At 40.8% G+C, this 25,322-nt stretch overlaps 1 protein-coding gene across 2 annotated transcripts in view; it reads right to left on the bottom strand.

Moving 5' to 3' along the window:
* Positions 1 to 25,322, bottom strand: part of TXNRD1 (thioredoxin reductase 1) — a 51,102-nt gene that overhangs the window by 20,157 nt on the left and 5,623 nt on the right. Inside the window, exons 1-7 of one of the 2 annotated variants that reach the window (XM_082042927.1) lie at positions 10,068 to 10,100; positions 8,422 to 8,531; positions 6,139 to 6,261; positions 1,973 to 2,045; positions 1,739 to 1,858; positions 958 to 1,100; positions 714 to 829 (exon numbers count right to left, since the gene is read on the bottom strand). In XM_082042927.1, the coding sequence (XP_081899053.1) occupies positions 714 to 829; positions 958 to 1,100; positions 1,739 to 1,858; positions 1,973 to 2,045; positions 6,139 to 6,225 (539 nt within the window). In that variant the 5' untranslated portion in view covers positions 6,226 to 6,261; positions 8,422 to 8,531; positions 10,068 to 10,100. Of the gene's footprint in view, positions 1 to 713; positions 830 to 957; positions 1,101 to 1,738; positions 1,859 to 1,972; positions 2,046 to 6,138; positions 6,262 to 8,421; positions 8,532 to 10,067; positions 10,101 to 25,322 lie in introns of those variants that run through there. The other variant, XM_082042926.1, reaches the window with a different exon arrangement.

Raw genomic sequence — 25,322 nt, forward strand, 5'->3', positions numbered from 1 at the left:
CCAACCTCTGATTCTACCTTAATTAACTTAAAAGTTACTCTGGTATGAAAACACATTTCATCTGCATATGATTTTTTTTTGGTCAAAATTGTGCTAAAAGTGCTTGGTCTTGTCAATTAACCAGTCATTTGAAATCAGTTTTCCCAAAAGTTGAATTAACGTCACTGAGTAGCTGGAAAAAAAAAAATGGGCTGAGTTTCAAGACTGCCCCAATGCACGAAGACAGATACATTTCTGCTGGCTTCACAATATCAACTGCTTTGCAACTCCTACTTTGCCTGATATCTGAGCAGGGAGGTTTCTTCCAAGCAGACTGTGCTCTTCATTATCAAAAAAAACTTCAGGATGTGAACTGAAAGACCACAAGGATCAGAGAGGAAGTGGGTGTACTGGTAACTGGGGCAGAGCTGATGGATTAATTTTATGATGGACACACACATCATTTATGGTATTCTCTGTTACTGCTGTTATCAGTCAGAAACAGAACCACCCTAGCCAGCCGCCCACAGTCCTATGGTGTCTACTAGACACCAATGTTTTTGGCACCTTAAAATCTGACTATAGCTATTCTCCTGCTCTTACTTGCCCCTAACAAAAAGTTACATAGGAAAGAAAACCGGCAACCAAGCAGCCCTGCTCATGCTTCACCACTTTCTCTTAGAGGTGAAGCATTTACACAGAGTGAATTATTTCATATTGCTCTCTGTTTTTACCTGCTAATGCAGTATTCTTTGTCTCCAGGTATACCCAGGTAGCGTGGTCGTTCACCAGTGGCAATGAGAAATCTCTCAGCCGTGTACAGCTTCTCAACTCCTCTTTTATTTGTTGCCTGTGGACAAAGTATTACTCCAAAGTGAGTATGTTGCAGTCCTACCAAGTGAAATGTTACTCTATTTGAAAAGCACCTCTATTGAGAAAGCACTACAGGAAGACCCAGCACACATGGCTAGCGAGTACCTTTACTGTGTGTGGCCCGACAAATTCTCCGTATGCATTCTCATACGTGACTTTCTTCTCTCTCAGTGCAACCCGATAGCCCCAGTTCAGTGAACCAATGTAATTCTGAACAGATTCTGTCATAGTCATCCAGTTGTGTTTGACTGTTAGAAACAAAAGAGAAAGGTTCATCTGTCAGTCTGTGACTTCTTCTTTTTCCACTGCCAACCTTGTATTCTCAGTCAGATTTTTCTTCATGACCCAGTCACCTTTGCCTTATTCTTATTTATTCCACAGTAACTCTATTGAAATTCAAAGAATTACATCAGCGTAGACAACAAAAGATGCCACAGTGGAACAGGTATGACTTGAAAAATTAAGGCTTATTGCATTATTGATAGCTTTCTACAGAAACATGCTGTAAGCACATGACATTGCTCAACACAATGAAGACCATGCATCTCTGAGAGGTGCCTCAACATGGTCCCTACTACAGGATTACACCCTAAATAAATCCCAGTCTTATAACCATACACATTAGAGCCAATATAAAGGAAAATTCATCTTCTTATGTAGCAGTAATAGAGACTGAGGGAAAGGAAAACCTTGCATGCAACTACGAGTAAGTTTCTAATGGGGCATTTTGGGGTACTCCCTTAGATGTTGTATAATCTCTCTGAAGTTGCCTCACATTTTTAATGCCAGAATATGTTTAAAATGCAACAACCACTTGACTGTGAAAAGAATTTCTGGATTTTTGGCACAAATGAGAAAACTGCAAAAAAATGTTCTCCTTCTTTACCTTCTTCTGTAAATTGCCATCCAAATTTGCGGGAATCTTGCAAGGCTTGTCCTAGTAAAGCTGCCTGATGCATCAGTTTTTTAGGTATACAGCCCACATTTACACACGTTCCTCCAAGACCTGAGAGAAAGGAACAGAAAGTGTTTTCCACATCATTGTGGCTGATCTCAAAGGAGAATCAACATCTTCGAGTAAAGCTCCTTTACAACAGGTTTGCAACGAACAAATATTTACCCCATGAGTTTCCCAGAGGTGTAGGCGTGACAAAGTCCAGCACCATCACTTTCTTTTCATATTTGGCAGCCTCCTGCAAAACAAATAAAATAAGACATGTATCTAAATATTAGAGTTCAAATTTGGAGTAGATAATAACACCATGCATTGCTGAAAAGCTTGGTGACTTTTAAGTAAGTAATAGTGAATGATTTGCAAAGGAACAGTCAGACAGCCATCAATCTTCTGAATTAATATGTGCACTCAGTAGGAAAAAAAGATTAAAGGAAAAATATAGGCATTCATCCTGCTACACAACAGCATGGTGCCAGTTTATATATATATATATATATATAAGACTCTGGGAGTCAAACCTTCACTTCTCTCCTCCATGTTGTCAGTTTGTCCACACTTTTTTTTCCAACATGCCATTTACTTTGAACATAGTTAACAAATTCTTCATTAAACCAGTTTTCCATTCAAAGATGGTTTCTCAAATATTTGTTTGAAATCACACCACACAATGACATAATGACATAAGCAGTCACATGGCCAAGTATTACAACCGTGTTTATCCAATCTTTTTTCTTGTAGTAGAAAGCAAAACTTGATTTTGAGTACAATCTGTAGTTGTCAGAATCAGCTCTTGCTCTTCAAGCTAGTCAACCCGCGGCAAGTTGCCTTTAATGTCAGGATGTGCAAATGTCATTCAGACTACAAAAAGTGATGGTTTCTTTCATGATATTTCCCCTGAGGAGTTGCATTAGGAAATTTACAAGCAATGTGTTTAAATGATACTGAGAACTGGAATTTCTATACTGATTCCATTATTCCCTTTGTGCTTTTAAAGAAAAACGCAAAAATTGACAGCAATAACTGGTACCAGAGAAAAACACTTAAGTAAGCACTACATAGCTGAAAAGCAGAGATGACAGATTCTCCCATGAGATGCAGCAAAATAACTTTGACACTTGGAGTAACCACAACTGTGCTGCATGACGTGAGTTCTTAGACATGTAAGCAATAACAACTATAGGCACAGGATATTACCCTAAGGCCTTGGGTTTGGTTTGGGAGGACCTGGACAGCCTTCAGCATTGTGTTAACAGTAATAATTGTTAATGCAAATAGTTGACAATCAGAATTTCAATTCTAAATGCAACTTACTTAATGCAAAATATAAATCATATTTAAAACAACTCAGGCTGCAGACAACTTTGGAAAACATTAATGTACTGGATTTCTGCTTCCAATTAAAGGTCAAGGTTGGCCAAGAAGCTAATTTCTATCTGTTGGTTGCACTTCTGAGAAAGTTTCTCAGAAAGGTGCTTAGGGATAAAGATGCTTTATTATTGCTCCTTTATAACAACAGCTGCTATCCACAGCTCAAAAAGATCTTTACTAGTGTTAGCTAACTAGAACGCACAGATTCCCAAGCTTATACTCAGCTAAATGTTGACATAATACAGTGCAGAACTGCATCACCACCTCAGTAGAGATCGCAAACAAATTTAACCACTTCTGCAGAGTGATACATGCCCGCAGTAACAAAACCTGCCCCATGGGCTTCCAAACCTCCCTGGGTTCAGTGCAGCGCTGCATGAATGCAACAGGGCTGCGAGGGTTGCAGCTGTTCGGTGCGAGCCAATAGTGCTGGCCGGGCACTTTAATCTGGGTCTGCGGTTGGGTTGCACAGAGCCAGCCTGGCAGTGTTTGCACTTGCCATGAAGATGTACCTCTACAATAACAAGCTCCAAGCAGAATACAGAGAGGAAAGGGAAGACGTGCACACAAAGCTGCATGTGTCATAGCGAAAAGCATGCATTTAATCAACCTAGTTAAAGTGCTGCAAACCTGAATGTGGATATCTGGAACTTGGATTAAGAGCTATGTAGTTGTTTTTTTTCCTTTTATTTTGTTCTGCTTTTTAAAGCACTGTCTATTAAGTCACTAAGAAAATTAATAATCTAAGTCAAAAGTTTCTTTGTGTAGAAGAGTATCACTTCAGCTTCATGAAACTGATTTGAAATATACACATTACTACTGATGGTGATATGTCTGTATTGATCTACCATCTTCTGCTCTATTCTACAATCACTTGAGAACACTAAGAAGCAATATACCTTATACATGGAATTGAAGGAATAAGGCAATTTATCTTCCTAGCTGCACACCTTTTCTGTCCCACAGCTGAAAAATGATGCAATAAACATCACTGCTGTAGCTTCACAACCTAGTATTATGTGTACAACAAAGCAGAGCAGCCTCCTTACGGAAATTTCAACAGATGGGTTTTTATTACTGCAAATTGTTTTTGCGTTACTGCAAGCTCCCTCTTACTATCGTTACTCTCTTCTGTCCTAAAACATCCCCATCCTCTGAAAACCAGTGTCTGCTTCTCTCTGTGAGTTCTCAGAATTTTTATAGATCTATTATCATCTTCCTATGCCATGACAATAGTGCCCCTATCGATAGGAAAGCAATAAAATATCAAAATAGATTATGGACTGTCCTGGTTTTGTTAAAAAACAAGTTTCTCTTTTAGTGAATTTTACCTGTCAGCTAAAGCCTTCATATTAGCTGCATTTTCCTGGAGAACCAGACACATGTTTTGGTAAACAGAGCAATGGAATGAGAAGTTATTGATAAGCACGGATGGACATCTCACGAGAGGGACAACGAGAAACAGGTGACCAAGAAACTGACCAATAAAGTATAACATTCCATTCACATGAATACTTCATATAAAAGTGGGAGATCACGAGGATCTCGACCCTTTTTTTCCCTTCTGCTTATGGCCGACATTAGGAGAGGACCTCGCTAGTCATCTCTGCAAACTGAGGCCTAGTGAGAGACTGAATCCAGCTCCGGTTGGCTGCAGAGTCTAATCCAGGACTTTGGGTGCTGGCTCTGCAGTTGCTGAGACTTTCAAGATTGGTTTTGTATATTTTGTATTATTTTCTCTATTCTTATTAGTAGCATTAGTAAAACATTTTTAATTTTTCCAACTCTCTTCTCTCTGTCCTTCTTTCCTTCCCGATCGCCTGTCCCTAGTGGGAAGGGGGGAGAGGGAGGAGCAAAAGGGGGAAGCGGGGGAGGAGAGGAGGTTAACAATACATCTGCCAGGGTTTTATTGTCACCCCGCAATCAAAACCCTCGACATGGACATACAGCACACTACAATCCACCACTCAGCACTGCACCCTTCAATTGTAACATGAGTTCTTCTAAGGGACCCAGGTTTAGTGTGAATCCAATGCTATGCCAAAATATTTTCTCCTAATTTTCTTTCATTCTTCAATGACCTCCTATACTCCTTGAGAACAAAAGAAATGCCTCCGTCTGAAGGAATAATCCAGCTCCATGTCTGAGCAAGAAAATAGTTTTATTTCTAGGAATGCCTAATTCACTTCTAAATAGTTAATTCTACCAAAACAAGAAGAGGCAAAATCTGCCAACTACTGCTCTAAAGGAAAGTTACTGACTTACATTAAATTTCAACAAGTTTCAAATATTTGGGATAATGACAACTCTAAGACACAGCATCTTTTGCACCACTGTGGATTCTTTTAATTAATTTTAGATATGCTTCTAAAAGCAACATCCTAACCAAAACCCATAAATTCTTTGGCTACAGGCAGGAAGTACCAAACCCTGGAAATAAAGGGTGAGATCCTAACTCTGCCTAAGGATAGGCAAAGTCTCCATGTACACAACTATGTAAGCTCATAAATCACAAAATCTCCCGTGTTGTCTAAAATTAAAACAACACATGCAACAATTTCTGAACAGATATTACTTTCAGATAAAACTAGAAACCTCTGGATATTAATTTTGAATAGTTTTAAAAACTTTTCCAATTATGATTGAATTAATAATAATTAATTGAATTAATTAATAAGAAACACTGTTGAGATATCTACCTGCTGTTTTCCAACAGCATCATCTCCCACTAGTGAGGACCGAGTTTCATTCTCTTAAGTATACCATGATATTTTAATGTTTTTCTTCTTCAGAACACAAGGAAAAGAATATTGTATAACTAGGGCTAACCTCAAAAGAAATCCTGCTAATCAGGCACAAATGTTATGACCCTACAGTATGAAAAATACACAGATCCAAGATGTTGAGGATGTCACCCACCTACTTACAATGAAAGTATAAATTTGTATTTTTTTCTCTCATACCTTGGCAGCTGCCAGACCACCTGAGCCTCCACCAATGACAATGAGATCATAGTCGTAGGAATGCGGCACTGCTGTATTCCCGTTCATTTCCAGAAGTTTCTGAGGCTTGTCTTCCTTGTTGGCCTGAACAGAGAAAACAAAAAGGATAAGGGAACACAGAAACATTACCCACAGTGCTCGGAAGTTAGTACTTTCAAGCAGCAAATATTGTGATAAAGGAACGTAAGTGCATCTGACTTCTCTGACCTCTGCTTTTAAGTACCTTTTTTAAAATTTCATCTGCTTTATCCATCCTTGAATAGCTCAGTACCTATTAGACACTGAACTATGAATTTTCTTGTTTTTTTTGAGCTCTGGGTTTCCTTGTAGAGCTTAGTTTTCCACATTACCTCCAGCGTCTCCTCATACTGTGTACTCCAGGATGAGATACATACCTGTCAACACAGGCACTCCACTAATTTATCTTATCCTTTTCATCTGCCCTAGACTTTCCTAATTAGTGTTTTTCCCCTCCTCCTGCATATATTAGTAGGAAAATACAACAATCATATACAACATTGTAACCATCCACAACTAGCAGCCTTACCAACTGAACAAATAGAACTGAATGAAGAAAACTATTTCTGAAAACTACATTTTGTAACATGCTTGTGTTTATTATTCCTTTGGTTTAGCACTGTGACTAACTTTGGCATCAAATGGATCAAGTGATCACTATAGTTTCACAAGAAATTATTTCTTTTTTATCAGATGATTACTACCACAGGAAAACAACCATAAGCCCTAAAATGCATTTTGACAGCTGTATGCACTGTCTCCATATACTCTTCCTAAAATGAGCCTTTTAACTTAATTTGCAAAGCTTCAGTTTATCAGAGCTTCAGACCTTTAAGCCTCTGGAGTTGCTGGCAAAAATCTCAGTGCCTATCAAACTGCAGGACAAGATCTGGAGTGAGTAAAAATCAGACTTCTCAGATGATGTAAATCAGTGAGTATCAATGAAAATTATGACAAAACCTTGAAAGGAACCCATACTTAGTCAATTCACAAATCTGCTTACTTTTATTCAAGTGTTTCTATGTGTCTGACTAGGCAGAACTTGATTTAGTAATACTGGAATAGTCATGGAAAATAAAAGGAAAGAAAAAAAAGACATTTCCCTTCTCTTTTCATCTTAATTTTGTTTTGCATTAAGCATCCCTTTGTGCCCAACCCATTCTACTGTTGCCTTCCTCAGGGTTTAGATTATTCCCTCTCTGTAACTACAACTGTGTCTACCCTAGAGACTGCTGCCAGTGCAGCCGTATCACTGACAAAAATCCCCTACCCCTCCAGCAATGTCAGCAGAAATTCAGACTGTACATCTGCCTGTATATAGTTACATTTCAACAGTATTTCATAACCTTGGGTAACATGTTAATAGTAGAAACAAAACCTAGAAAACACCAGGGGCTGTTGTGAAGGCATCCAAAAATACCTTAACTTCCTTCCTCTTCTCTTTCTGCTCCATCACCCCAATATACACCCCTACCACTGAATTTACTTTGCACTCAGTTCCTCTTCTTTCTATTTTTCTAACATAGCCATTGGCCAGGCTCAAACTTCCTACCATAATCAGAGTAAGAGTGGAAAAACTGCATATACTGTATTATGACATGCAGTTTCACTTCATTCATATTTAGGGACATAACATTAGTGGAAGTGTGCCATTCTCACCCAAAGCACACCTCCTTGTTTGATCAGCAGCAACAGGATGGTGCAAAGCTTAAGGGCAGACTCAGACTAACACCCACACAGTCATCAGATCCAGCTACCAAGAACGGTATCTTTATGATGCATGTAAAGAAACCACAATACCTACTCACGAAGTTTGCTTAGATCACTACTTATATCATGCTACTTTTTTTTTGCCTTTTAAGAAAAACACTTTTATGTTTTCACATGGATTAAGAAACTTCAGGTTTTATTCCCTACTGTTTGGTTCATTTTTCATCAGTTCTTCATAATAATTCTTCATGAAAACATACTAAAAGTTTAGATCCAAGTAGATTACAGCTTCCCCCTCTGAAACCACCTCCCAGAACCCCACTCTAAAGCAGCTGGGATCTTGATGGGGTCTGCTTCCCGTTTACCAGGGGAACTTGTTCATGACCACGATCCCCTCCTGAGAACAGATCTCCTCCATTCTGCTCCCAAGAACCACAATTAAAAAAAAAAAAATAGCCTACATTCTTATTCAATGTCAAAATTAAATTATAGATTTTAAAATGTATCTCCCCCTACCTTTAAAGTTTTCTCATGGTCTCCTATTTGCTTCTCCTGCCCAAAACCAGCTGGCTGTGGAGTTTCTGCCGCTATGTCAGATTGTCCTTCTTGTAGCTTCTGTGCTCCCTCTGTGAAATAAAGAATAAAACAACGTAGTGTCTGGAAAGACGTCCTTTATGAAGGCTGCGCTCCTCAAGACAAACTGTCTGGGGGAGTGGCCTGGCAGCTTCATTGCTTCCTTACCCGCGGCCTGCCTGTCTCAAGGGGGCATTTCCTAAGGCGACCAATGAGTCATTTGCAACGTTAGGATGACTTGCTATATTTTTCTCTTTAATGAAAGCCCGTATGAGATTTGGCTGGGATTTCAGTAAGTTTTGCCAATCCAACAGTATGCTTGGAACAAAGCAATTAAATTAGATTTTCTGTGGCTGAGCCTGAAACTTCAGTCCTAAGGAAAATTATGATTTTTACCTTTCTTGCCCAGAAAGTTATTTTCTTTTCCTGATGTGCTGTCGTTTTGTCCAGTCTCATACTTTATAAACTGAAATAGAAGTTTTCATTTTTCTCCTGCAATTAGTTCCCTGGAAACTTCTTTCAGTTCAATTTATTGATGTAACTAGTCTTGTCATGCATTTCTCCATGCCTCCTCCCCTCCTCCTGTAATTTCTGCTGTATGGTGTCAATTAAAATATGAAATCCTCTAAATAAATATCTTAAAAATCCTGGAAAAGATCTGTGTTTGCTCACTGGTCATAAATGAATTTTTATATATATTCTGTTGGAGATACATGTATATATACAATAGAAAATATTAAGTGTATTAGTGGAAAGAAAAAAACTAACATCTCTACATTTGGATACTTTGTTTGACACGGCATGGAAAAAGAAAAAATAAGAAAATCTGTTACTTGATTGTAATTCATTACCAGCTCTGCCTTTCTCTATATAACTCTGAGTTACATTAGGCTTAATTTCCAATAAATGGGTCAATACACACCTGTTTGTACTTAACCACATAAATACTTGGCACTGCACAACCAGCATTAATTAGCAAACTCTGATACATCCACATATTTAGACAAACAGCCATACTGAATGCATATACATTCCTTGCACACTGAGCCCACAAGCCTGAAGAGCATTCACACACACAAATGCAAAAAGGCAGTAAGTGAAAATTGGTCTGTAATCTTGTAGTCTCTGATTTCTTCTCTGAAACTTAGTGATAAAATTCCTTTTTCTCACAAAAGTATTGGGAAGAGTGTTTTGCTGATGTTGGCAAAGGGGTTTAAAGATCAGAATTGTTATGCAATAGTTAACAGTAATGATGGATAATGCTTGGCCTATTCTAGATTCGGGAAGGAATGCAGGAATTAATCTGTGCATGTAAAAAAAGAAAAGCAAGAACACAGGTTGTGAACACTGGTCACAATCTTCACAAAGGAGAATTCTTTTCTTCAATATATTACCAAAGCTACAGTCCTGCATGTACCTGAAGCAACTGAAGCCTTATATTTTATTCCTATAACAAGTCTGAACAGCCTTCAGGAATGTTCACCTAAAACTGGATCTTCAATGAGATAAAAATCTAGTCATTAGACAATGCAGGTTTTATACAAACACCTCTAATTACTTTCATGTAGGTCTGTGCTAGAGGTACCTACCTTCAGCACTAGCCCCAAAACCCAAAAGGAATCGTAACCTCTGGCAAGAGACTTGAAAGAGTCTGTATGCAGGTGGCTGGTGCCTCTCCCCGCTTGGTTTGGGCAACCTGCCACTGGCAGGATGACAAAGCAGAAACTGCTCTGCACGTCATGTGCTTGCTCACCATGTAATTCCACCCATCAACGGCAATTACAGCAACCCACGGTCCTGGTGAATTGATACTTTCCAGAAAGCAATTAGCAGATACCTTTCTGCAGAGTAGAGATTGCTAAGGAGAACCTGGACCTCAGACCCAGTGGTGAGGACGACTCACTTGTTGAGTGCTACCTCCCCTACGACCTGGCAAGCGCTCCTTGACATGGGATGAACCGATCTAACAAATCACTACTATCAAACAGGGACAAGCCTGCTGTCTTGCACCGCACTTGTTTTCTTCTTCTTCTTCTTGCTGTCTGCATACTTGGCATCAGCTTTGGTATGGCCTTAGGTGAGCTGAAGCAACCCACTAACCTAGGAGAAAACTAGCCCAGGAGAAGAAAAGATGTGGACAGTTTCCCCCCAGCCCAATAAGCTCAGCCAGCTCAGGGAAGGATCCCGTGAGCACTGCAGCCGGTGCCAGGCAGAAAACATACACAGACCTGCGTGGAGGAAGAGAAGGCAGCAACATTTCTCTCGCTGGTAGCAGCAAAACTGCCAGTTTTGCTCAGCAGCTTGTAAAAACAGCAAAACCACCCACCTTTAAAGCATTCACCCGAACCCACTTCTGAACCAGACTACGCTAAGCCTCCCTGCCGCTTCTTCAGAAGTGAAAAACAAATACAGTGAAACAACTATGGTAATTTCAATTCATATCTTTCCTTATCAGGGGTGAGCTTCCTCAGAAGCCAAAGTCCTCCCTCATACTGAGGTCTTTGAACTTTTGATTGTTGGTTGTGTAACTCATGGCAGGGGTGCAAAAAGGCACGATTGGCTTCAAAAGGCCTTGACCAGGAAGGAACAAGAGCAGCGCAACACAACAGCCCACATGAGCCTCGTGAGCAGAACTGCCCGAGGATAAGAATCACCTTTCTCTGCAAAAAATATCCACCCAGGGATCTAACAGGCTACGGAGGCAGGACATGGGCACCCATGGAAAGCACCTACCCTTCAACTACTCACCATGAAGGTCTGTAAGGGGCACTTCAAAGCAAAGGTCTTTGCTGATTTTGCCACATTTTCTGTATCAGGCTGCAGGGCATTATCAACAAGAATGAACCGCACACTTTTTAAAAACAATGTAATTAAAAAAATAGCTGTCTCTAGTCCAGTAGTTCAGAAGACGCCTCTAACTTTGTAATGCTTATGAACAATCAAGTGACTCGCTTTATAGCCTTATCTTCAGGCATCTGAGAAGGCTATTTCATATTATGATAAACGTTTACCTTATGCTCAAATTAGAGTTTTAGCTGGAGAAAGTTTCAGCTCTTCCTTCTCCTACTTTTGTTCATTTCTGCCCTTCCAACACAGGTCACTACTTCCTCCATTGCATAAACTCAAACATTTGGAAGCGACGGTAACAGAGCCATTATATCATTCAGATTATGACAAGAGAAAAAAAAAACTAAGCCTTTAAAATAACACACCTCCAGCCTGGATCATATCGCAGATTCATGCTGAGAGGCTGCCTTGCTATCAGCTGAACTGACAAAACTGTGAAGGAATAGAAACCTGGGCCAGGATACAGAGCAGGGGGAGAACCTCTTAAACCGCCTTTGCCTTTAGAGGGATCACAATGCACCTGCCTTCCCAGAGAGCCAGGATCAGTAGGTGGGAAATTAAAAAATAATACTTAGGAACTGTACGTTGATGGGTGGATATAAGTTAGACCTTCAACCTACCTCACACACTTTATTTTTTACTGTGACAGAGACGCAGTGTGGCCTTAGGGCTAATAAAAAAAGCAACGGAGCTGGCTACGATAGAGATGTGTCAGGGCTTGCTTAGGTAAGGGCTCCATGAGCTGTGCTCTGGTGATCCTGGCCAAGAACCACTGGTACCTTTGGCAGGATAAACTAGCACAGCCCTGTGGCTATTCACTTTCTTTCCAAGTGCTGATTCAGTGCTTGGTTGCCCTGTCAGAGGAAGGATAAAGATAGCTTAGAGGTACATTTGCCTCCCCACCTGAACTCTGCCAAAGTCTGAACCCCAAACAAGTCACTAATGTTAAGACAGGCCAAGCCAACATTATTTACACACAGAGACTTTAGTGCTCACTGACAAGCACTGTCAATCAAGAGTGAACCACTGATGTTCCATGGATGCTACTTCTGAAGGCTCATATATGTGAGCCTTGAAACCTTCTGTTTACACACAGGACCAAGATATATGTGACACCCAATTACAAGTACTTCCAGCCTCCTCTCTGAAATTAGCTACTTGTGCCTAACTATGTGTAAAGCACCGTAAGTGATCACCGCACAGGAATTATATATAGCTAGAGTAGAATCTTTACTTTCCCTCCTTAGTCTCAAATACTAAGAAAACAAAACCCAGAAGGTGAAAAACCCTACCTCAGAGCATCTTTTGCACCCACTTATACAAGCAGAAGCTTGCAACAGTTGTGTATATACTCTGTATGGTTCATCATTTTAGCTTGCAAGGAAGAAGTTCCATGGTGAGTGGAACAAACAAAAACACTTCAACAATACCACAAAAACACAGAATCACAGAATTGTTTCAGTTGGAAGAGACCCTCAGGATCATCGAGTCCAACCATAACCTATCTCTAGCACTAAACTATGTCCCTAAGAGCCTCATCTAAATGCCTTTTAAACACCTCCGGGGATGGTGACTCCAACATGCATCTTTCCCAGGGCTGAAGGCTGTTGGCTTTTTTTTCCCCTCAAAGAATCTTACTGCCTGCATATGCAAGCACTGAGGAAGGAGAAGTTAAGAAAGATGATGCTATGCACTCGGTCCTTAAGACTGCTTGCTCACTTATCTGTCTGGTGCAGTTTAAGTGAAAAACAAATAATTTCTGGGCATGTGAACAGCTCCTTCACATGCCGAGTGCACAAACATTAACAGATGAGACTCAACTGTGAAATCACTTTCATCCTTTTCTCTCTGGATCACAGGTCTGTTTTCTCATTTGCTGGCTTCCCACACATGTAGTCTTCATGCAGCACAAAGACAGCACAATAAGCATAAGGCCAGAAAATAGTCCTAATGATCCTCTTGTTCTGTCAGTGACTTGTCTGACACACTGTTGAAATGTTCAAAAGGTGTTTAAGTTTGAAATTACTGTGATAGGAAGCGTTCCACCAGAAAGTAGATGCACAGTCTGACCAAGAAGGCCTTAAAAACCTTAGTGAGAGTTATTTTATTAAGTTATTGCATTTTTCTTAGCAACCCATGACTATCGATATAAATGTGCGCAGATCCAAAACAGCCCTAACTTCACTAAGAGATTAGTTGTGTACTCTGGCTCACTGATGTCCTTTTCTACACCCATTTCCTACCTAAACCATGAACAAATGTGAACATGGTGCCTCATACAAAGTTTGATTCTGACTTGCTCTCAAATTCAAAAACCACCAAGCTCTAGGACTGACAAGTAAATAGTAAAGTGCATTTTCCTAAGAAGCTGGAATTTTTCCAAACTATGGTATGGCTTATATTTATTCAGTGTGTTGCTGCAAAGTGTTTTAGTTTTCATTCTATTCTTGTTAACCTGCTTGTCATATCTAAGAGCTTAAGACTTCTTCCCTTTAAATAATGCATAGCTTGAATGGGATCAACATCAAGACATAATGTGGAATAACTTTGCGCTTAGTTGAAACACAGAACACAAACAGAAACCATGGGGCTGCACTGTTTCTGTTAACAGCGTTCTGGACTGTAGTCAGCAGTGTTACTCCAAAACACCTATTTCCTTAATGAAAACATAAATTCTTTTTTACTGCAACTATTTGCGTATAAAAGGCATTTAAAAGCATTTGCCTAAGTAGCAAAATAGGTAGACACGAATTTTCTTCTGGGAACTTTTCAACCTAAGTGTTAAATTCTCTAATACAGAGGAGAAGAAACCTCATCATTCTCAGCAAATGAGTTAACATATGAAAAAAGCAGAAAATGACAGAAAGCTTCACAGCACTGTTTTCTCAAAGGGCAATAAAAATCTACTGAGTGCTTTTAATCTAACCTCTATATGGCAGGTCAGGAAGTACAAAACCAAGACAAGACAAAGTAGAAATACTGACAGGAACAATGAATGCCAAACCAAACAAAAGACAAACTTTAAGCGTTCCAATCTGTCTGAGGGCCTGATTCAAAGCTCTCTAAACCCAATGGAAAAGCTGCCACCCAAATGAAGTACTTAAATGACATAATTCACCCCTTTCAGCTCAATTTTGTAACGAATGTCTGGGGACTGACTCAGCAACATCCTCCGATCTGCTTCTCCCTCAAGATGGGTCAGCACCGTGTTGTGAGAAGGCTGCAAACAGCCACCTTTGCATCCAAGAAGAATGAGAAGAGTTGCTAATGTAGTTCAAGAAGCTCAGCACCAAAATACCTCATTCTCAGCCTCTACACAATCACTCAAGCCCATAACATCACACAGTATCACACAGTATGTTTGGGATTGGAAGGGACCTCAAAAGATCATCTAGTCCAATCCCCCTGCTGGAGCAGGAACGCCTAGGTGAGGTCGCACAGGAACATGTCCAGGCGGGTTCTGAATGTCTCCAGAGAAGGAGACTCCACAACCTCCCTGGGCAGCCTGTTCCAGTTCTCTGTCACCCTCACTGAGAAGAAGTTCTTTCTCAAATTTAAGTGGAACCTCTTGTGTTCCAGCTTGATCCCATTACCCCTTGTCCTATCATTGTTTGCCACCGAGAAGAGCCTGGCTCCATCCTCGTGGCATTCACCCTTTATATATTTATAAACATTAATAAGGTCACCCCTCAGTCTCCTCCAAACTAAAGAGACCCAGCTCCCTCAGCCTTTCTTCATAAGGGAGGTGCTCCACTCCCTTAATCATCTTTGTTGCCCTACGCTGGACCCTCTCCAGCAGTTCCCTGTCCTAACATGTCACATCCTGACAAGTGATGTTCTGAAATTGGCTTCAGTTCCTAGCAAAAGTAGTAATTCCTACTTCTAGGCATTTTCTTTTTGCCGTTCGAAATGTCCATGCCACTACCACCAAAGTCCAACTGTAGTAAGAAAAAGTATTTTGCTTTAATGATTTCAACAGGGACATCATTGTACTCCTTGACTTGTTATGAAAAGTTCTACAAGATGTGTTACAGAACATGAAACCGCACCCGAGCAAGACCCAGGCTTTTTCAGACTTTCCTAGTAGCTCTCACACCACCAAAGCCCTTTGCAGTATCGGACAATTGGCACTTGCCCTAGAAAGTCTTCAGCCTTTACTCTGTTCTTATGTAATTGTTTACAGTAGGCCATATAGGAATTAGCGAGGTTGCTCTAATTAGCATTAATAGGGATGTTTTCTGTGAGCATAACATCACATGCTTACCTCAAATATTTCTAGAACATCTACAATACCAACTCTATTGGCTTAAACAGAACAAGCTATATAAATTAAACAAAGGTAAACTTCAGATTGTCTTTTCTTCAGTAAAATGGAAAGTAATGCTAAATTAATTAGGTATCTTTGACCACTTCCATCTTTCATTTTATTTCATTGTGAGATAGATTAACTAAGTTCTGAAAAACTTAATACAAATCTTCTCTGCCTCTAGAACTGTAGTAAAAGCTGTAACATCTCATATAAAAATTTATACGCAAACTTCATGGAAAATACCACCTAACAATAGCAGTAATTTTTAATATGGATTTTTGCCTATTCCCTTCAAAAGCCACTGTTGCTTTAGGATTTACCCATATTAGTATAATGCTTTGTCTAGTCCAAATCAAAGAAAGGGAGCTGATTTCTGGTACGACTGCCTGTAGATGTATCATGTCCACAGTGCCATCCATACTAGCTCACCCTTCATGTGTGGTGACCTGAAGAAGCTGAGCTTCCTGCTTATTTTCTCAAAATTCCTGTAGCCAACACACATCTGTGGCTACCGCAAACTGTGATTAATAGTCTCATGTTAATTTTTTTTTTCTTTTTTTCTGGTCAGTAAATAAACAACTCTCTGACAAGAGGAGGAAGTCTCACCAGCCACACTCAAAGAAGCACAACCTGAGGCACAGAAAGCTGGAGCACGACTGAACAGGATCTCCTGGTGCTGGTGCCATTCATTAGTCACTACCGCCATCAGCCATGCCTTTATTGTCTCTACCACAACTAAAGCCGTTTATTTCTTCTCACATGTCTCTTTGTAATTAAGGTTGCATTTGAGTCACAGAGAACACAAAAAAATGTGGAAAAAACAGGACACACAATCATTTTTTTTTTTCCCAAACAAGGCAGTATTAAAAGTGAATATAGCTAAAGGAAAAGAAGCTCTTGGCAGGTGATCTCCCAGAATGGGCACGAAAGTACCACACTGTGAAAACTACTTGGGTACTTGGCTCAGAAGCCTGTGATTTCTTCTTTTTCCCCTAAGCAGGGATGTTCTAGGGGGAAGTGGGGGATGATACTTACTTCAGTCCAGGGTAATCAAAGTGTCTTGTCTTTGAAAAACAAAAGGACTTGGGTGGAACAAGTTAATCCTGCTCTTAGCAGCACAGCAAACAATGACACAGCACTTCTAGGAGGTGACCGAAGCAGGATAACCTAACAGATCACTGCCCTCCAAACTGTCTTGCCACCTAACTGACAGGACAAACCAACCTGATACAGGTTCTGACAAAGGTCTAGCTGGAAACAGTTGTGAAAGATGGGTGGAAAACAGTAAATACGTTACATTTTTGCGAACTAGAATTACAGAGACATGCCTACTTTATGTCACACTGCGCGAACAGTGGAGGAGTCAAGGAAGTTAAGAGCTTCCTTCCCACCGTACTTGGGACACAACACAAGGACACGGGTGAGGTGACTATACCAAACAACACTTTCTTCTCCAAGCAGCTGAGTCAACAAGTAAAACAGTCAAGTTTGCTAGAGCAGAAGATAAAATGAGATGACACCTCAGTTCACTATGTAAAACTAGTTCATTAGCAGATCCTTAGGAAAAGCTACAACTACACTAGACTAAGCTACTAGCATTTTCTATGAAAATCAAATAATTTGCATGGTTTATTTACTTCCTCCCTTTGCATTTGTACCTCTTTTATGCAAATAAAAGTTCTTGGTCAGATAGTGTTGTAACAGATGAAAATAACAGGGAGTCACACAGTTCCACAGGGTTTACCGTGACTCTGTCTACATAATCAACAGTATGAGGCACAAACGTACATAAAAGGAAAGGCAATATGCTAAGGAAAGCAACAGCTGTGAGCTTTTTGGAAGAAAAATAGAAGGTAAAACCAAACTGAAGATGAGGGAAAAAAAAAAAATTATGGTGTCAGATATAGCTTGGCAAGTTAGAGGATAGCTCTGTGAGAAAGACCTGCAATGTAACACCACATTCAAGAAAGGAAGTAACTGAAAAGTATGAACAAGCATTTCCCAGGAAAACATGACCCAGGAAATACATGACTACATTTCCCAAGAAATACATGAGTCAAGATGCTACAGACTGGAAGGCAGCTGCTTTAAAACAGGCAGGTATCAAAAACCAGATATCAAGACCAGAAGAGGCATCAAAGATACAACCTTCACCAGAGACAGCAGGGGTAAAGTGCTCTCACTTTAAACCAGTGGGAAAAGGAGAGTAAGTTACCAATTCAGCATACTGAATAAGCCGAAGTGCACGGTTTTACCTGGTGTTTGGTTTGTTTTTTGCAAGCACAACCAAAAAGATAGCAAGACATCCTCTCAAAGGATGTCCAAGATGGGCTTGATGGAGGAAAAAGTGGTGAAGTTTTATCTCCAAAGGAGAAACCACAACAACGGACTGGAAAAAAGGGGACTGGTACCACATCCTGTGAGGGCCAAGCACTGTTCCTGTTCACAGCAGAAATCAAAGGGATGGCATAACTGTAAACAAGGTAGAGGAACAATGTGGACGACCACAATGCCACCTCCAAGAGTCAAGTCCGCTCAACTCCACGCAGAATGCTATGACACATATCTTACCGTCACACCAGAGCAGTTCGTCTGTAAATTATATGGTCAAAACATTTGCAGGAAATACCAGCAAAATAAAAATATTTGGGGCCTCATTTCTCACAACACTCCACATAAATGTCAACACAACTTAATCACCATCAGTGTTTGTGCTCCAGCACAGAACTAGGACCACCAAAGTGGATCCCTTGTTATTCTACCTCACAATTACACTGTATTCAGTCAATCTCCTATTAGCACCAAAAATGAGCAGCAATTATTTTAAGAATACTTTGTTAATTGTCAAATTCAGTTCAAATTCGATTCCAAGTCTATTATAACGTTCCAGGTCCAGCAGTGAGCATGTGCCGCATCCTGAGTGCCCACTCCTGAAAGGAGCTGGGCAACTTCAACTTACATGAAAGTCAAACTGAACTGAAACCACAGCCACTCATAAAATTCACAGTATCAAAATATGTTTGGGATTGGAAGGGACCTCAAAAGATCATCTAGCATGAGGTTCTGGGGGAAAAAGGCAGCACTTCAGGTGATACCAGGTAGAGTCCCACAGAAACAAACAATATGTTTTATAATATAAAGCAAGAGCTGCAACCCAGGCTATCTTCTGACATGTTTAAGTTTAGCCCCTTATTGTGTAGCTTTGATTTTTCCCATTAATCCTTTTTGCAGTAAGGCACATGTCTATAATACAGAAAACTAAAGTAGTGCAGAGATAAATCAACAAAAAGTCAGGATAAGCATTATCTTCTAAGGTATTTCCAATTTTCATACCTTTACACCCACAAATATCATAAACATTGCATATGCAAAATGCAATTAGTAAAGTAAACTGAATGCTATTTGAAGATTGTGGGATAACCTTTTTGAAAGCACAAGCTAAGGACAAGAGAAGGTCATTTAATAGCTATGTTATACAAAACATAATTATAATCACTTTATCTTAACATTTTACTTTTTCCTGTGCTAGTAATCATTTTCCTTCCCAGTTTTGCTCATTACCAGCTTGCTACTGTTTGCTTTTTTAAAGATCCTTTTAGATCTTACAGTGAATTAATAACTCTGAATTTATTATTCCCATTGACAAAATTATGGAAGGGTGGGAATACATCCAGAGAGTAAGAAATTCTTACAGCTAGCAACAGTCCAATTTCTTCCTACTACTACACACATAAGTTTAAATACACCTTGTCCAAGAGATATATGTAGATACTAAAAAAAAAACAACCTACTGCCTGGTATGCCTAGCTACAGAAAGGGGTTAATTTAAGATTGTTAATGTTTTAGAGTCGGTTAAACAATGAGTAATTACCTTATTTGAATTATATTTCAGTTTTAGAGTAAACTACGTATCTCTGTTCAGATTTCTGTAATTATTTGGTTTTAATCGTCTATTTAACCTCTTCAATAGCACCCACAACTCCCCTCATCTCTTGTCCTTGCTGGATATTAAAAACTTTGACTTCTTCCTTCACGAAAATGTTTGTTTGGTTTCAGATAGTAATCTACTGGTATGCAACCATCCTAGAAGCAAAGCTGCCTAAATGCTGAAATATAAACCTTGACATCACAGTTTAAACCAGCTTTCCTGGAGAATTACTTCAGGATGCTGCCAGAGTTGTAGAATGGGTGGCAGGAAGTGGTAATGTCCTAAAATGAAAAAACAAAGATACAGCAGAGCCTATAAATCAAAGGCCAAGCACTATGTTCTTTTAAGTCATTTAGCCTAAATGAGTCAGCTTCACAAGGCTGAAAAAGCTTGTTAAGATGCAGGCTTAATTTCTGAGTTTGCGTCAGCAGATACATGGTTGTCCAGAGGAAATAGTTTTGGTATAAGTCTATCCCAGGCTCTGTGCTACCACACCTGCTTAGCTTTCAGGATCTGATTTAAAGACAAATTGGGTATTTCTAAATCACAACATGGTAGTGGCAGCATTAGGGAACTGTTGTGGGTTACCCCTACCTGGTCTCAGGGCACTGCACTGCCCTGAGAGTACCAGGGCAACTTTTTTTTCCAGTCCTTCCTGTTAGGGTCAAAGAACATCCAGTGCTTCCCATGCCAGGCTTTTGACTCAGACTGGAGGATTTTATGTCAGTGTAATTGGAAGATACTAAGCAACGTGGAGCGATAATGACAAGCCTATTCCATGAGTTTTAACTGTTATAAACCTAATTTTTGTGTTTGCCAACTGCTGCTGTGCTCCAGCCTTACACAAATTCTTACTGTGCAGTTCTTTGTTCTTTGTTTGCCAAGTCTCTGACAATTTCCATTCTGCATAATACTACTTAAAATATTATATATTATAATACCTTAAAGCCACCAAGGTGCTTTAGTTTCAATGTTCTCAACTGCATACAAAAAAATATCTTTAAAACTAGAACCCTTCCCAAGGATACCCAAGGAGCTGAAAACACTCCCTCAGCAGTAGATGCTCAATGAAATACTACATCCTAAGAGTGTTTTTTCATTTATGCAGAACTGCTGTACAGTACCAGATGTAAGCGCAGGTTAATTTTCACAGCTTCGAGCTCATTATTTCTCTTTTTTTGTCGGGTTTTATGGACCCAGTGATAGCACAGTTAATACTACGTCCAAGAAGCATTGGAAGCTGAAGTTCTGACTCCAGAGAGGTACAAAGCAGGCACCTGAAACACCAGTTTCCCCATTGCTCTCACAGCAACACACCTCAACCCCCGTGGACAGAAATTACCTCCATGGACCAGAGGGCCACTCAGCTCCCACCTAACTTGAAACCTTTTTCACTCCTCAGTGCACAGTCACACAAGCCGTGGCCTCCCTTCAGGCAGCAGCTTGTGCTCTGGCAACTTGCTCCCAGTGCATCCTCAGAGTCGGGGTCCCACACCCCGACTGACACCAGCGCAGCATCTCTCTTTGCTCCTGGAAGTGACACCATGCACACAGCCCTGCCCATCCCCGCTGCCATCTACGCTGGCATCAAATAAAGTCAGGAGAAGAACCAAGCGTCAGAAGTTTTGTTTGGGAACATACAACATAGGCAGTTCGATCTATGGTCACACCAGCTGCAGGCACATTAAAGTTGTTTTGTAGCGCGGTGCTCCCGCTCCCAAAAACTCACCCAGCCGGCAGCAGGGCAGGGGTGCCTGGCCCAGCTGCGCCCTGCTCCGGCCCCCCGCGTGTTTTACCCCGAAACCGAAGTAATTTTCTTCCACCGCCCTCCCGCACGGCCGCACTCGGAGCCCACCGCTCCGGTGCGAAGTGCTACCACGCAGCTCCCTACCTACCTGCCGGCCGCCGCTCCAGGCCGCTGCCGGGCGCCTGCCGCACCGCCTTACTCTTCCGCAGGGCGCTGCCCATGGCGCGACTGAGCGCGCAGCCCCGCGGCCGCCCCCTCTCCTCCGCGCTCCGCGCAGCCCCGCGGCCGCAGCCCGGCTTCGTCGCGATGGAGACGGACGCGGTCGCAAACCCAGCGCCGGGGCTGGCGCGACCCCTTGTGGCTCCCGAGGCCACGCTTGGTCCGGGTGGGCTTGGGCAGGAGGGGCGGGTCCTGAGGCGGCGCCGAGCGAGTTTCACCCTCGCGTTCTCCCTTCACTTTTCCTGGTTTTGTTTTTGTTTTGTTTTTTTTCCGTGAGGCGGGCAGTTAAGGGAGCGATGCCGGCCGAGCACCGGCTGGGGCGCCTCGGAGGGAAGCTGCCGGCACTGAAATGCTGTCCGCAGGGAGCGTCTCCTACCCCGAAGCCGTAGGACGGCCGGGGGAAGGTCGCTGCCGCTCCCACCGCCGAGCGGACCTGCCCTGCTGCGATCTAAAGGATGCTGGCTTTAGAAAAGCATTCAGGAGGTGTTCTAGAAATATTTTTTTCTCACAATTAATGGTTTATTCTTAGAAATTTATAAAGAAGACACTCTAACTGAAAGAGAAAGTATGATGAGGCTTATCACGCTGCTCCCTTCTAGGCTCTGGGCGTTATTTGTCACCATTACTTTACAGTGCTGCCCAATGTTGTAGCCCCATTGTGGTGGCTTTCGCATGAAAATATGGCAAGAGGAGTGGCTGCCAAGAGGGATTTCAGACAGGGTAAGATGAAAGCCACGACCCTATAAACCACCAACAAACACATACAAATCGCTGTTGTTGTCGCCTCCAATTTGAGCTTACTTAGCTCTTCATGTGGGAGAGTGCAACTTGTTATAGCAAACATGGCGATTTATCTGATCCATCTTCTCGCTTACAGCAAATGCTGACATTTGTTTGAAAGGTTTTAAAGAGATGCTAAACCAGCCAGTCATGTTTTTGGTGGATGGACCTTCTTTTCAGTTGCATAGATTGACTACTGGGCTGTGCGCTGAGTTAGCGCAACACTCACACACGGCAACGAGATGCACCCTACAGACGCAGGAGCTCATAGTCTGATTCCTGACAGAACCATCGGGCTGCTCTGTGGTCCTGCGCAAGTCCCTCATACTCGGTGTCCCCAGTATAAAATATAAATGTCGTGTCTCTTTATCCTATAATCCCTTGAGAGTTGCAATTGTCTTACTAACGCGTCTAGTACAGGGCCCAAACCACATTGGTTCTTGGCACTCTGCCACAAAAGTGATAACGAGTGGCAGCAAAGGACCAAAAGAAAGTGAAGAAAAAGAACTACTGAGTCTCGAGATTTCATAGAATCATAGAATCATTTCAGTTGGAAGACACCCTCACGATCGAGTCCAGCGATAACCTAACGTAATTCTAGCACTAAACCATGTAACTAAGAACTTCGTCTAAACATCTTTTAAACACCTCCAGGACTAGTGACTCCACCACTTCCCTGGGTAGTCAGTTTAAGAAGCATTGCATTCCCTGTCCTCAGCTTTTTCGCTCAAAGGACTTCAGCAGTTCCTATTTCTGGTGCTGTATTACTCTTCCACTTTGTGGTGGTATCTCTAGTGTCAGCTGGAGTTTCTAAAACTAAAAAAAAAACAAAACAAAACAAAACACCAAAACACTAAAACCAACTAAACTTAAGACTAAGTGGAAGAAAGTCTCCGAACTCACTGTGGGAATGATCACTAAGATTTTAGAAATTATGTCTTCAATATCAGTATCTATAATAGCAAAAATTATTATGATAATGAGGATAATAATTGTTACAGGCAGTCAGGGATTATGATAGCTACAGAAATAGAAATAATTTGCTGAACAAGCTCAGGGAAGGAACTCTTCCACCAAACCCCATCTCAATATTTTCATTAAATGAGGAGTACCAGCTGGCAATTCAGTCAATTTGAGAAAAATCAGGTTTAAAAAAATGCCTTGGAGTGCTGTTACTGTCCTTTAATTTGTTCATAATGTTTCATTTTGCTTATTGTTTTCCAGCTATGTTCTAGTCCTGTTTCCTTTCATTAAGAAAAGATTTTATGTTGCTGCGGCAAAGATCCACTGAAGCAATGGAAAATATTAAGTTCTACTTTCAGATGTTTAAGTGTGAAAACCAGTGCATTCAAAAAAACAGAATTATCCCAAATCACTTAAGCGTTTTAAGTAAGCTTAGGAACCAAGGGGTCTGTCACTTCAGAACAATCTTGATGCTGCACCTGAAAACTAGCATTCATTTTCACCTTCTTCACCCCTCTCCTCCAACTCTTGTTGCTTCTTTCTACAGTTTTACTGGCCCACATCACTTCTTCCATTAGTTATTACAGCTCCCCACAAACACTACCCTTCAGGCCATCCAACATACAGACTGAGAACTTACTTTCCTTAACTCTTATTTTAATCAGATCACTCTTGATCTGGACCTTTTAAAAGATAACTCCTTTCCTGTTTTTCCACAGGCTTCATGCTTTCTCCTGATTAACAGGTTGTGATCAACTAAGGTCCTATGAAACTCTTTCCCTTTGGCTGATTTACTCCTATTATCTTGCCAAATCATCCTCTCCCCAGTTCTACCTACATCACTTTGTGTGCTTCTCCACAGAGGTCTTTCATTTGCTTTTACAGTGTTCCTCATGTTAAATATTTTTTCTGGGCAGATCCAAAAAGTACCTGCACTCTTTTTATTTAAATTTTGCATAGAAACTAACACTTTTTATGAGGCTTATGAAAAGCCAAGTACATCTGTTTATCTTACAATTTATTCTTAGTTGACTGACCTGCACACATACAGGAGGTCCAGTGTTGGACCACTGAAACACAAGCAGAATATGATGACAAGAAGAATGGAGAGCACATGGAAGAAAAATGCAGTATAACCCAGTTATTAGTAAGGTGATCTCCTGATGCTTTGTCTGTATGTTACATATTTTTTTGTCAGTCTTTGCCTTTCCCTGTTTAGAGTCTTTGGGAGAGAGACTTCATCTTCCTCTGTGTTTAGAAAACACTCGACATTTCCATTTCTACTGCTCTCCTCCTCATAAATAATCTTCATATTGTCCTTTTCCAGTAGCAAGAACACACAGAGGAGAGCAGTCTTCAGGATCATACAGTTGAAGGACATTCTGGATCCTGTAATATCTCCTTGATACCGACACCAACTTAAACCCTTGTTGGAGTCAGAGGTTAAGTTTGTGTTCTGAAGTCACGGGGAGACTGAAAGCCTATCTCAGTCTGATTCCAAAGCACCAATTTAAACATGCTTTGGGTTTGTCTGGTTCATCGACATGAAAATTTAGTGCAGATCTACAGAACTGCTGTGTTAAGAAGCAGGAAAGCAAAGAGTGTCTCATTAGACATATCTGTAGAACAAAGGAAAGTCTTGAAAATCTGTCACATTGCATGCTGCTTTCAAATATTGGACTATTTTAAGGCATAGACTGCATAAGATACCAGTGTTGGGATTAAGAGATCAGCTGTGATAAATTCAATTGATATGTTAAAAGTCTATAAAATACTTGAATCATTAATTAAAATAGTAATTGCATTATTAACTGATAATGTTCTTTATAAAGATGACATGTAAGGTGGTTTACTCTGTCCTGATATTTTATAGCAAACATATTTGGTGCATGACTGCTGCTGAAGAACCCTGTAACAGAGCTATGATAATATAAGTGATACATCAATGGGACCAGCCTCTCAGTTGCTTCGGAGAGAATTGATTCCCAGCTCCCTGTGGCTATTAGAAGAGTGATCATTAAAATAATATTAGAATTTCTGTTCCCACAAAG

The sequence above is a fragment of the Streptopelia decaocto genome (assembly GCF_964273445.1).
Source record: "Streptopelia decaocto genome assembly, chromosome: 1".
Lineage (NCBI taxonomy): Eukaryota > Metazoa > Chordata > Aves > Columbiformes > Columbidae > Streptopelia > Streptopelia decaocto.